The sequence below is a fragment of the Pleurodeles waltl genome, chromosome 8, assembly GCF_031143425.1.
Source record: "Pleurodeles waltl isolate 20211129_DDA chromosome 8, aPleWal1.hap1.20221129, whole genome shotgun sequence".
Classification (NCBI taxonomy): domain Eukaryota; kingdom Metazoa; phylum Chordata; class Amphibia; order Caudata; family Salamandridae; genus Pleurodeles; species Pleurodeles waltl.
Window position 1 is genome coordinate 819416436 of NC_090447.1, and position 13586 is coordinate 819430021.

The window sequence follows — 13586 nt, forward strand, 5'->3', positions numbered from 1 at the left end:
AGTTCTGGTACTCTGCCAGAAGTGCAGGTACTGAGTACCGAACAGTACCTGTCCATTTAAAGCACTGGAAGCAGAGTCAATGATAACATGAAGTGAGAGTCGGTCGCCTACTACCACATGGATACGATTACTAGATGACTTTGTCATTAGCAATACGTACTCCAGCCTTGAACTTTTATTAAGTATTGTTTTGGGATATATAAATCAAAGGGATTGAGTGGAAGTGAACGAAGACTACAAGAACCAGAATTCAATAGACTGTGGCTTGTAATTTTAGATCTAGTGCTATGATCAAAAATATTGTCCGGGCTTTTTTCAGCTCTCATTCCCGACGAGATAGTGGGATTGGTACTTCTTGGACAGCCTGACTGTGTAATGGCCGAGCCTCGCAGAGCACTTTCAGCATTTAAACAGGAGCGCGTGTTTCTAAGTCAGACCCAGGTCTCTCGACAGACTTCTACTGCAGCCACACCCGCCGGGAGAAGGGTCTGGTTATCACAAGGGCTTGGGCTGACGAACGCCAGCCATCTGGAGGGTGGAGCAGGGCGGAGCCGAGGGTGGAGGCGAGAATGCACAAGTTCTCCCTCTTTGGCTGCATGAGAACCTTGGCGCTCCGCGCATTGGTTGCCTCCCTTGCCTATTCGATCCCTCTTTTGTGCTGAAAGGGGAGGGCCTAAGCCCAGGTTTGTTTTCAGACATCCACCAACTTTTTTGGCTGGCGGGTCGGAAACTGAGCTGCAGGGATCTTTTATTTGCATAACTTCGTTTCAGTGGCGCGTGTTCGTTCTTCGAACCTTGGCTAGACTTAGGGGAGCCTGAATTGTAGAAGTTCGGGGTTGCTTGCTGTGGATATCCAGTTTTCACTATGCTGACTGCGAGGAGAGCCGTGTTGCTGCTGTGCCTGGCTTGTGCCGCCACTCTGATTCGAGGTAAGAGGCAGCTTTTTGTTGGAGGCAATGCGGGCATGCATGTGCTTAGCGGCCGGATCGCAGTAGCACATTTGGGAGCTAAACCATAGTGGCGGTTCTACAAGACATGGAAGATAGTCCGGTGTATCCCCGCCCCGATACGTGGACATGGGCTATTCTCGAAGGTGATACCATCTGTTTTAATGAGTAGGGTCATCATTCTTTGTGCCTGTGAGGGTCTTGAGCGATGGAAGCTCATAGAGTATTTTGGGCTTGGCGCTGAGTTTCGAAAGTGGGCGCTATTACACTCTCTGTAGTGCCATAGAAGAGCCGAAAAGGGCGATCCGCACAATCCCAGACCTCACCCGGCCCGTTCACGCGGGAGCCAGGGATAACCCTCCAGGCTTTTACTGCTGGGTGTTGTCAGTGGATGACCTCATATTCCTTCCAGTGCCGCTTTAAGCCTCGCTATGAAATGCCTTTGCGAGGCGTCACTGTTTCCATGTTATGCGGGCGGGTTTTAAGACCGGGATTCCCCCCAGGTTTGGTTACCTCTGGAGACCTCCCAGCTCGAGGGACAGCTACCTCATACCTGACTTGAATCTGACTAAGCATAATGTATACACTTTCCGTTGAAAATATCATTCGCCCCTATCTTTGCCGAACTCTTATGGCTCTTTAAGTCCTGCTTTTGCTTTGTTTTCTGTAACTTGTAGCCTTTATTTATAACTGGCCACGCAGCATTAAAAGTCCCAGACACATAAGCATAAGCTACTCCCGTGATACAGGCAAACAGAAAAGCAGCGCATTTGCAAGAAGTGAAGCGTGTTTTACCCACACTATACTAGTTGCAGTAAAGCATTAGAAAGTTGTTTTCTGTTCATCTGAACAGTTTTGCCAACGGACTTCATAACTTAAGTTGCTGCCCGGCCATCCCCACGCAAAGTATGTGGTTCTGTTTTGCTGATGGCGTATGACTGGTTGTGTCTGGAAGAGGGAGCTTGTGTTCAATTAAGTTATGGCTATTTAGAGCAGAGCTCATAAGAACATTCGTAAATATGCATCAATAGGTTTACACCTATGTTCCGTTATGGATTCACACGTGTAGAATTCGCAGATAATTTCAGGAGTACTTTTTGTTGCAAGTTTCAACAGTTGGAGTTGTCTGGGGGTACTCGCAATCGTATGCAACTCCTACTTGTGTGTAGTGTACAATATTTATCAAAAGTTCATTTATTTAACCAACAGTGCATTGGGAGTTGCTAAACAACGCCCTTCTTCTAGGCTACCCAATTGTTGGTGCGTTCCCAGCCTATTACCATCCAGAAAAACAGATTAACCCATACCCTTGACAGGAGTCCGTTTTGGACCCGTTCCATCTTTGGAATGGACTGGAAAAAAAGTTTATGAAAATGTGAGTTTCTGGGTGTGCACAAACTGTACAGGGCCTCCCCGCTTTGGAATGCCAAATCTCAACCCATAGAACTTCACACCCACATAATATTAGATCTGACTCGAATACTTGGGAGTACATTAAAGTTTGGGAAGGCAAAACTTGAATGTGCACTTCTTAATTATGACAGTAGCGTACGTTAGTGAAACATAAGTATAACCTTTGAAATCTCATCAGATGCTAATCTCATGTGCCAAGAATTAGAGTAAGCATTAACCTTTTGTTGTAAGGTAAAAAACAGGGGAAAAAGATATTAAGTGAAAGTGAAACCAGAAAACGGGATCAGTTCCAGTTATCCCGCTTGACCAAATTGTGTGATCCTTGGCAAATAATTTATTTCACCAAGCCTCCTTTTTCTTTATCACGTTTGAAAGCACCTTCGAATACGAAGGTTCAGAAAGAGCACGGTCCAAGACCTCGTGTTGAGTTAGGAGACTATAATGTTGCTCCATCTCTAAGAGCCTAGTCACGTCCAGGGTACACGTGACAACTGACTTGCCTCTCCATTCATCAGATGGCATTGTCAGGCAGAGGAGCAGGAATGTTTTGAAGTTCATGTTTAAAAAAAAATATCACTTTGAATAATGCAGTGATATGATCTTATTCACTAAGGTAAACCTCTTCAGCACATTAAAGAAATGCTATTTGTTTTAGGTTTTTAACAGACGTTTTCATGGTTTTACATGTTTGCTGCATGATTTGCATGCCACATGTTTTCATGGCTCAGCTCGTGCACAGGCTCTTAAAGCAAAGCAGACCTTCCCTGGTGATTTGTTTGCTGGCTTACCTCTAGGCCTAAGCATGGAGATGGCGCTGTGAATCTAGCCCAAAGAGTTCAGTGCTTGGCAGTCTAGTGCTTGCTGGGCATTGGTGTCTCTTTTCAGCAAGGTTCACGTCCTGGTGTTGAATGGGGCCCAGGCCTTTAAGGAGTTCCTGCACTCTACTGACTGTGCCCTAAATACATGACATTTAAAGCTTTATTCCGGTGTCTTCATTGTAAATACACATATCGTGTATTAGTCCTGATTAGTAAAAGATTTTAAAATTTAAAGAAAATATTTAGTCAGAAATCACAGTTTATATAGGCTGATTTCCGAAAGAAAGATACATTTTTTGTGAAACTACTCTCTTCAACTGTATTTATTTATGTAATAATTTGATATGCCATGTCAATTACTCAGGGACTTTAGAGTATTTTCTACAGAAACACAGTTTATCGGTTACAAATAAAATTGAGACATCACAAAAATAAACATTAAATGTCTGGTTGAACACAAAAGCAATCATTGAATTTAAACGTGGATAGGGTAACGGGGAATAAAATAATATACAGTATGCCCAGAAGTCGAAAGCAGACCCGGAACGTGAGGGGTCATACTGAACATAGCACAATAGCCCCACAAAGGTGGGGAGAGAAGGGGAGAGGTTACTGAGTTTTAGTAGAATAAAAGTGCCCTTTGAAAGGGGAATTGCTTCAGTTTTGACTTAAAGGTAGCCCCGAAAATGGCAGTGCGTAAACTCGGGAAGAGAATACCATACCTGACCAACTTGTATCATTCGGGGCAAAAAATGTAATGTAATTGTTTGAAATGGAAATGTGTAAAGAGCCTAGCTGAAGTGCCCGGGCTTGTGTCGTCTCCTAGTTCTAATTAACATTCTGAAGCAGCATTATATATTTAATGACAACATAGCTAATTCTTGCATTTGCTTTAACACAGATGTAAAAGTTTTCCTCAAATGAAAAGTGACTGCGTAGTAAAAACAAAATGTGCAATGCCTTGTGCTACTGCCACCATAAAAGTGCATTTGTTGATAGTGACAGGTAACCTTTAATTTCAAAGTGCCATCTTGGAAGGGCAGTCCTTTCGGTCTCTGAATTTTCGCCATTTTCTGACTTATTACCCAATTGACGCAAAATCATTTTGCTTTTAAACGTGTTTACATGGTGGAGCACTGAGTTACTAAAATGTTTTGAGTTAGTGTTCAGAGACATTAACGATACCGTACTAGTGCTATAGACGCCATACAGCCCCACTGACACCCAACATGCTTTTAATATACCTTTCCCTGGGATGAACTATGAAATCTGAGCTTGCCATTTCCAGTGGCTTTCACCGTGTACCACTGAACGGGTAGTGCACAAACCGGGGCTTCTGTTCAGCGCTACTTTGAAATTCAAACATGGAGTCTGGCTTTGGAGAATGTCCTTTATGTTGTCAGTACTGGCATCACTTCTGTGCTGGAGTTGTGCCAGATGGATTGTAATAGTAGTTATATATCGCTTACTACTCCTGACGAGGCGTTGAAGGGCTTTTTGGTGAGTAGCACGCTACTCCGGAACCCAAAAAGGATTAGTTTTGTAAATTTGAGCAGTGTCTGTTAGTTGGATTGAATAGAATAATAGAGAGGTAGAAGAAGGAAGAGTCTAGAAAGTGGTATTTGGGAGATCAATGTAGTATGATGATGTTTGGGATTAGTAAAAGGAAAGATGGAGGAGCGAATAGTCTCTAGAAATGGATTGGAGGATCTTACTAGTAAAATGAGGTTTGGGGTGATTGAATGAGGGCTAGAGGAGGGAAGAGTCGGGAAAAGATTACTTTGGAGATCATAGTACTAGAATGAGGTTTGGGATGAGTCAGACAATGGAGACAGCAGACATATTGTGAGAGGTATAGGGTCAGACATAGAGTAGTGCATTGAATAGTAATTTTTTTCTTCTTCTGCAGTAGGAGTAAAGTAATATATAGATACATGAGTACATAGAGAAGGTATACATGTATACGGAAGTGTCAGAGGACAGTTCTGACTATCTGGTCCACCCTGATTTTTCGCTTTTATATCACCTAGTTTTTTTTTAACCTTTTACTGTGAGGGAGCCTCGTAGTTTGGGATTCACCCACAGTAAACTTATGGTAAAAATGGACTGTACATGTTTATCGCCTGTGCTGCCTTATTAGGCAAAGGCTGCTGTGACGCTGCAAGGGTAGGAGGCCCAGGGTTGGTTACACGAGATCACGTGTGCACACACGTGTGAACCCGTGGGAGAGCTGTGCAGGGAGGTTTTCTGGCATGTTGAGCCCAAGAGCAGCGCTTACGTAGCCTGGTGCAGAAGGGACTGTGCAGAGTGGGTGGTGACCTGGAGTAATCTTATGAGATGGGTGTACATATGTGAGGAATAGATAGTGTGCTTACTGTCTTTTTGTTGTAGTGACACTACATTAAAGGTCAATGGGAAAGGATGGCCTAGGGTGCAACTCCAGTTCCCTCGGATCCACAGACTTCAGAGTTGAACCAATGTACCCTGTAACCTGCATGAAAAGGATAATGTTGTAGATTACAAAAGCATATCTGTAAAGCTTATGGGTCATCCAGAAATGTCATCTTTCTCTGACTCAGCTCAAGTTAAGAGCCAAGTATTACTCTGTCCAGCTGCCTGAGCAGGGCCTTGCATCCATCAGCCAGCTGTCATTCTGTGTCAGGAACCTGGCCTTTGAGGCCCTGGAAGGAATGTCAGGAAGGAGGAGCCAAGTCTCTCAGAGCACATGTGGCAACTAACTCCTGGGCGACACCATTTTGAGCTATCCCAGAAGACTGCGCAGGACAGGGGCGGAGAAGTGATGTAACACATCTGGATGGGCCAGAAGTGCAGCCCTGCTGGACACTGCCGACCCCAATTAAAAGGTATTGCACAGGGGAGAGCTCTCTCTTGGCTGTGCTTCCCTGCAGGAAACTGGGACTGAAGATAGGCGTCATGGACAACTGGAATAAAGAGCCCCCTGGCGGCCCACGGGGGCAAGGACTTTGTCCCCAAATGAATTCAGACGCAGTGAGGTACTTGCCAAGGCCATGTAAACTTGCCCCTTACATCCCCTGAGGATCATTTGGGGGAAAGAGTAGGAGCTGGCGCAAGGAGATAGGGCTGCCCCAACGAAAGAAGGCCCTCAAATGAAAGGTGGCGCAGGGAGTCAGTGGGACTAGCTCCCTACTGAAATGTGAACCTTCTAGGCCAGGAGGCCTAAAAAAAAGTACTCCTGGTGGCAAGGGCCTGCAACCAGGAATGAAATTATGTCAATGATAGATGAATAAGGCAACATTAAAAGTGCTTCCGCCATTACCAAATTACACAGTCTAATTACTTTTAAAACCTTGTTAATGTATTGTCGGCCATTATACTCTGACATTGAACTGTTCACAATGTATTTGGAAGGATTCTGGCAGACTTTGAACCATTTAAGAAAAACAGAGGCAGCACACTCCAAAAGATATATGTAAAATTGTCCAAATTATGTTTGCCAAGTGCATATGAATGTATGTGTGAAGATGCATGGCTGGCAGACTTGCAGTGGATTATATTAAAGGATTTTCAGTTTCAAGGTGATCGCCTGTGCGCACTCACTTGCAGTGTTGTTGATGAACCCGTTTGTACAAAACAACTTCTGCATGCAACCAGCAAAGCAAAACTGCACGAATTTTGAAACAACATAATTCATATTTAATTGTATTCCTTTTTTTTGTTTTCAATATGGAGGATAATAGCACAGATGGCATTGTATTTCTAGTTTGTGTTTTAAAACTCCTCCTCGTCGGTCATTATGTAAAGAGTGATACAAAAACGTTTAACCAATGTCTGGAATTATTCAAACGGACAAAAAAAACATTAACATTCTAATCGCCCAAGTCCCGCCCCCTGAAAATGCCATTATGTCTCTGCCTCCCTTGGAACTCGAGGCGAGGCAAATAAATCGTCCTAAATATTCAAGGAGAGTATAAATGACTATTCTAAAATTAGTCTTTGTTCGCCTGTGGAACGTCTTTGTAGGCCTTGGAGCACTTTGCCCAAGTTGGGGAGAGGTAAAATACCAGCATGTCACTGTGAAATACTTTCACGTGCACATCAGCGACCGTCAGGGCTTTGGCACGTAGGCTGTGTTTTTTTTGTTTGTTTTTTTACAGATAGTGCACTGGCACTGAGAACTCATGAAGAGGAGTGTCCCTGGTATTGGGAGCTTCCAAAGTTAGCTTCAGCTGTTGTGTTGAAGTAACTATAGGCCTTGCCCACTAGGCCTGGGGCTTTGTAAATGGAAGACAGCAGACCTCGTCAATGCACCAAAAGTGTTTAGCTTGTTTCAGTAGTGCACAGTGATATGGTGTAGATTGTATGATTTTCTATTTATTCATTGTTGTACACTAATTCTTTTTGTTTGTCTTTCAAATTGAGGCAGGTGGGTTAGTTAAATGTGCATCGGCCAGGCACCATTTGTCAGCCAAATGCTCTGTACCATCGACTTATGCTTGTCTGTTTGACATCGGCATTTCGATTATTGTGAAAACTAGTTCATTCTTGCCTGAATGACCATCACAGATTTATTTATGGGCGAACCTTACTTATGGTCAGCCTCTATGCCTACAATTTACCAAATGATTGAAGGAGTGTGCTTGGATCTAGTGACTAAGGCCCATATGTACGAACACATTTTCCCATAGAGACAGAATGGATAAAACACTGTGGTACATCTGGCCCTATATGCTGTTTGTTAGACCTCCCGATTCCTTTGCTGTGTCGATTACTTGCTCCAGGAGTATTCTCAGTCTTGACAATAGCCTTTTTACTTAAGTCTTTTGACTTTAGTGACGCTCCACACCTGAGTATTAATACTTCTGCTGAGCCATAGCATCAAATTCCCTGAAGTCTCACACTTGAGCATAATTGCGTCTCATCAGTTCCTCTTGGGCAAGCCATTGTCAGGACTGGTTCATCACGCTTTCTTCGAACCTGCATTTATTTACTGGAGTACATTTATAATGTATAATATGGAAGTGTAGAGCCAAGTGTTGATTTTCTTGCTAAAAGTAAGTTGGTGTGTTTCTAAACACACAGCAAGGGAGTAATCTGTTCATACCCTGCCTTTACATTGAGCATTCCAAAACTTTCCTGGTGGCATTTTGAGTCAGTAAAGTGTGTGCCTGGTCAAAAGAGGTCTTCTAGAATGGTAGAGTTTAAAGTTCTCAGTTTCGGGGTGGAGGAGTAGGGGGGTTTTCAGGATCATAAATGTAATATATTTAAGTACAAATGATCATGAATCTCTCTTTGGCTGCCATAATCTGGTGTAGTAAGCACGAGGCACAACAGCATCCAGACCCACCAGCAGTCTTCCCAGAATCAACTTTGGAGAGACTCCAGTAGAAGACATTCTCACAAACCAGTCTGAATAATAAACTCATTTCATGCCCTAATTTACAGCTGATGTTAGTCAGAAGCCGCATGCTTTTGATTGCAATGCTGCACATTTAGATTAAAAAAGAAAACGCACTTCGTTCATGAGAGATGCATGCAAAGAAACTCTTATCAGTAGTAACCTCGGATTTTCCTCATTCTTCATAAGGCTGGGGTGTCCACCCCTGTAGAAGGTCAAAGAGTATTTCCCCAGAGGGCCATCGTGTGCAGTAACTGACTGAAATTGAAAACGGTCGGATCTTTGTGGCAGACCCATCCATCGTGTACTTTTTGAAAGCTGTGGCACCCAGATCTCTCTTTGGATCGAAGACAGTCGGGGTATTCTGAGCGCACATGTAAATACAGAGAGCCCAAAACTGGGTGGGACTGACCGAAGGTGCCAAATACACATAACTTGAAGGATGGATCTCGCGAAATGCCTAATTTAAAGGATTATACAAAATGCCTGTGCCTGACAGCTGAGCACGTGGCCACTTGGCACTGCCTGGATTAAGATGTGAAATGCGGCAAGTAGGGTGGTTCCAGCACGCCTACAGATAAAACTTAGCCACTGTGCTAAAATCTTCAAAGACTGAGATGAGCGTGGGCGTTCCATCACAATAAACTTTAAAGCAGGCCTTACATTTTTGACTTTTTAAATGTCGATTATTCTCACCACGGCCTAATAAGCTCCCGAGAAACTTAACTTATGTACAATTTGATTTTGATAAGTAGGAAGCTTTGCAGGCCAAAGTATACCTGGGCCACTTTTCCTCAGACTTTTATTTTGACGTCGAAATCAAGCACAACGCGAGCCGGATTTGGCTACCTTCAGGCAGCTGATATTCGAGGACCCTGTCATTGTGCTGAAGCTTTGTGAACGGGGTGGATCCTTGGGGTTGCCTGCCAGTGCTGGGCTGGAAACTATCACTTGCTGACTAGGCCCTTTGTAAAGCCTTGTTTTGTGCGACATGAAACCGCCACGCCCGTGGATGACGTTATAAACGGAAGACTCCCTTGACCCCTCTAAATGTAGGCGGTAGCAAATTTAAATCACTACTTGATAGAAGAAGGAAACGTCCGTCCCCAAATAAACGCTCTTATGCCTTGAGTTTAGAGGGAAGATAGTTAATTGTTTTGCAACGTGGCATAACTGGCGCAAATTGTATGCGAGATGTAGGCAGGCACTTCATCCGTGCCAGACTGGATTTTACCTTCCTTTTTAATACACACAAAGCAGGCCCGATATGGAAGCCATCGTGATTGGTCCAAGTGATGGGAATGCTAAATAAAATCACAATTACTTGTTCATAACTCTCCCGGTTCCATCCTTCACTGTTAAAATGCATTTTAGCGGGTTACTGTTTTAAAACAGTTGTCATTTCTAGTCAAACATTTTAACTAGTCAAACATTGCATTTTTGTTTCGGTACCACTTTAAACATGCAATCCAATACGATATTGGCAACATTCCTTTAGCAGCCGGGTGTAAAAGTATCCACAGTGTGATCATTTATCAGAAGTTTGTGGGGGAGACCTTGAGGGTTATTCTGCCTCTCCCTTCCTCCCTCTCTTTGGCACCTACTCCCAGTCAGGACATGAGCGACAACAGATGTTACTAAAGGCCAGGGCCACTCGAGCTGCGCACGAGGGAGGGCCGAGTTATGTGGCAGAGTTGAATAAATGATGCGGCAAGAAAAGGGAAACTATGCAGTGTAATGCATCACATTTAGCGATCGTATTAATACATTGTTTTGCCATTGTTTTTATGGTAACATTGTGTGGGCAAATATTTCACCTTATTACTACCAATTTAACAATCAAATACAGCAATAAGGATTGAAAGATGACCAGTCAACTTTTGCGAAGGGACTTGCACTGTTTGGAAATGCATGTCGAATAGTTTAGTAATGATTGATCTATATGGCACTTTTTTTGAGTCTGCAGATTATGCGGAGGGTGATGGATTATGTGACACACGGCATATTCATAATTATGCTGAAAAAGTCCAACCAGTGGTGTTTGGGTTACTTGTTTCTGCTGTAAGAATAAACATCAAACACAAGGATTCCTGTGTGTGCCGTGTATGACTTTGTGTCATTTGGTGGAGAATATATATACAATATTGTGGCATCCACCATGACTTGCTGTATCCAGTGCATGATATGGGATATTCCTGCCTCGCTTGATGCTTTCCATAGAAACCCGCTTGATCGAGCACAACAATAAATGAATCATGTAAACTGTATGTGTTGTAACCTTCATTCCTCGCCCTGTCATCAGGCGCCAAGGTGCAGGACCTAAAACAAAAAATTCTTCCTACCTAGGCCAGACTGCAATTCAGCACCCTCCTAACCAAGCATTCGCCACCGTGTAGCATGCTGCCTGTCTGCAAATGTAGTTTGGTGCCTTGTCAGGGGTATAAAGTGCCTTTGTCAGGGCAAGTACAAGTAAATAAATGTATTCACTGGATTTGCCATAAAAGTGGGAGACCTGGCAAACACAGTAAGCAGTCACAGTGGAATACATTGAGGTTGTTAGAAATTTGGTGCCTGGTTGACAGAGTTCTGACCCTGCCTAAGCGGGAACCACAATGCTAGTCAGGGTAAGTCAGATACACACCTTAAATTAACCTGTGCTGTCCCCCTGGCACGGAGCAGGCAGGCTTAACTTAAGAGGCAATGTGTAAAGTATTTGTGCAACACAATACACAGTAACACAGTGAAAACACCACAAAAAGACTCCACACCAGGTTAGAAAAATAAATCATGATTTTATAAAGAAATCAAGACCAGAAAGACAAATATCGAGTTAGTAGAAGTCAAGATATGAATTTTTAAAGAGTAAGAGTCTGTAGCGCTTAGAAGCAATAAGGGCCAATGGAGGGTATCTGGTCGCGCTGGACTGGGGCATGGTCAAGTGTTGAGGCTGATCACGATAGGGCATGGGCTGGATACAGAAGCCATGCGGGAGCGCTGAACACAGTACCTTGATCCTGGCAGCAACAGCAAAATGTACTGTGCAGCCAAGGGATGCGTTGGTGTCGATCCTGGAGTCGAGGCGATGCATGGATTTTCTTCATGCAGTGGCAGTGATGCATCCATTCTGAAGATGATGCGCTGAGCCTAGAGGTGTTGGTTTCATAGACGCAGTTGAGGGGATGCATTGATCTTCCCACACTGCAGCGTTGGTGATGCAGCTGCTCCGATGCGTTGGTTCTTCAGGCGAAGAGCTGGTTGTGAGTGCTATGCTCTGATTTTGCAAGAGCTACAGTGCATCGGTTCTGCTCTACTGGAGCAAGCATGTGGGTTCACTTCCAACAGGTCAGACGCAGGAGCAGGTGATGAGACTTTGTTATCCCTGAGTCTCAAGCAACAGGAGGCAAGCCGACAAGCCCTTGGAGATCACTCTGGGTACCAGAAAGAGTCCAGTTCTTCCTCAGCAGGGTTAGAGAACAGCATGACAGCACAGCAGAAAAGCAGTTCTTCCAGAGCAGAAATCCAGCAGTGTGACAGTCCTTTTAGCAGCACAGGTTCTTTACAGGTCCTGAAGTGTCCGATACAGTGGGGTCAGAGACCCAGGTCTTCTGCCCAGTTGTGCCTTTTGAAGTGGGGTGACTTCAAAGAAGGGTCTTTGAAGTGCATAGAGGTCCTTTCTTTCTAGCCCTGGCCCAAGACTTGCTACAGGGGGAAATCAGCCATTTGTGTGGGGACAGGACCCTGCCCTTTCAGGTGTGTCTGTTCCTCCCTCCTATCCTGCCCAAGATGAGCCATCAGGCTGCATATGGGCATTCAGACACCTAACCTTCCTTTCTGTGTGGCTGTCTAGAGGGAATGCACAAAGGCATGGTGCCATCTACCCTAGACGTGTATTCGAGGCACACTACAGACACACAGAGCTTTAAGAGCAGAGAAATAACTTTCTAAGAGTGGTATTTCTAAATTAGTAATGTTAAATTCAACTTTAAACAAAACCACCCCAAGGAGGAACAAACATAAAGCATTTACCAATGATGATAAAGGATTTTTGAAAGGCAAGCCCATGAATGAGTGATAGTGATGGGCGTTCAGTGGGCGTGGCTAAAAGCCTACAAAACACATTTCTTAAGCACACTACTCACCCAGTAGGGTCTCAAGGAGCTTGGGGGGCGGGGGGTTACTGCTCAAAAAGCCATGTTTTGAGGTGCTTCCTGAAGGTTAGGAGGTCCTGGGTCTTGCGTAAGTTGGTGGGGAGGGAGTTCCAGGTTTTGGCGGTGAGGTGGGAGAAGGATCTGCCACCGGAGGTGGTGCGTTGGATGCGGGGGACTAGTGAGGGCGAGGGCGGCAGAGCTGTCGAGTTGGTTTCTGGAAGTTGATTCGTTTGTTGAGGTAGGCATGTCCGGTGTCATGGAGGGCTTTGTGAGCGTGGACAAGGATTTTGAAAATTATCCTTTTGTTGATGGGCAGCCAGTGTAGGGCTCTGAGATGGGCGGAGACAAATAGTCTACAAAACATCGGAGTGCTTGCACACTTGACCTAACAGACAGCAGAAAGTAATGAGGGGTAACCCTATACTTAGCCTCTAGAGGATTTTTGTAGGGCTAGCAGGCCTGCTGCATTGATATTATAAACAAGGCCTTTAAAACAGAACTTCTCCCAGCTGTAAAACAATAGTTGTAGCCATGAGAAAGCTTAAAAGACAATGAATGGTGGGGGGGTTATTATTTCGGGGTCCCTACTACATAGTGTCGGGACCCAAAGATTGTGTAGACAGAGCGTTTTAGAGGTGGTCTCATTGTTCTAGGACCACCACAGGCTGTGTTATAAGCAAAAAGGTTCTATAAAAGTAATGCCCTACAATGCATTATGGAGCGAGTTTTTGTGCCATGAATATTTTACTATGTTGATATCACTGTAATGCTTAGAACAGCCCCTAGACGACTCCACAATGAAAATAGTCTTTAAAAGGAACATGTTCATGTAACTATATAGTTACCCCCTACAGAACATAACCACACAAAAAGAAAATGGCAG

The 13586-nt window shown here is 44.1% G+C and overlaps 1 protein-coding gene across 2 annotated transcripts in view; it reads left to right on the forward strand.

Annotated features, from left to right (window-relative positions):
• The first annotated feature begins 531 nt into the window (after window positions 1-531).
• The window catches only part of LOC138250326 (CD99 antigen-like), a 286125-nt gene continuing 273070 nt past the window's right edge, over window positions 532-13586 (forward strand). The window contains exon 1 of one of the 2 annotated variants that reach the window (XM_069205086.1): window positions 532-929. In XM_069205086.1, coding sequence (XP_069061187.1) covers window positions 866-929 — 64 coding nt within the window. In that variant the 5' untranslated portion in view covers window positions 532-865. The remainder of the gene's footprint in view (window positions 930-13586) is intronic. The other variant, XM_069205088.1, reaches the window with a different exon arrangement.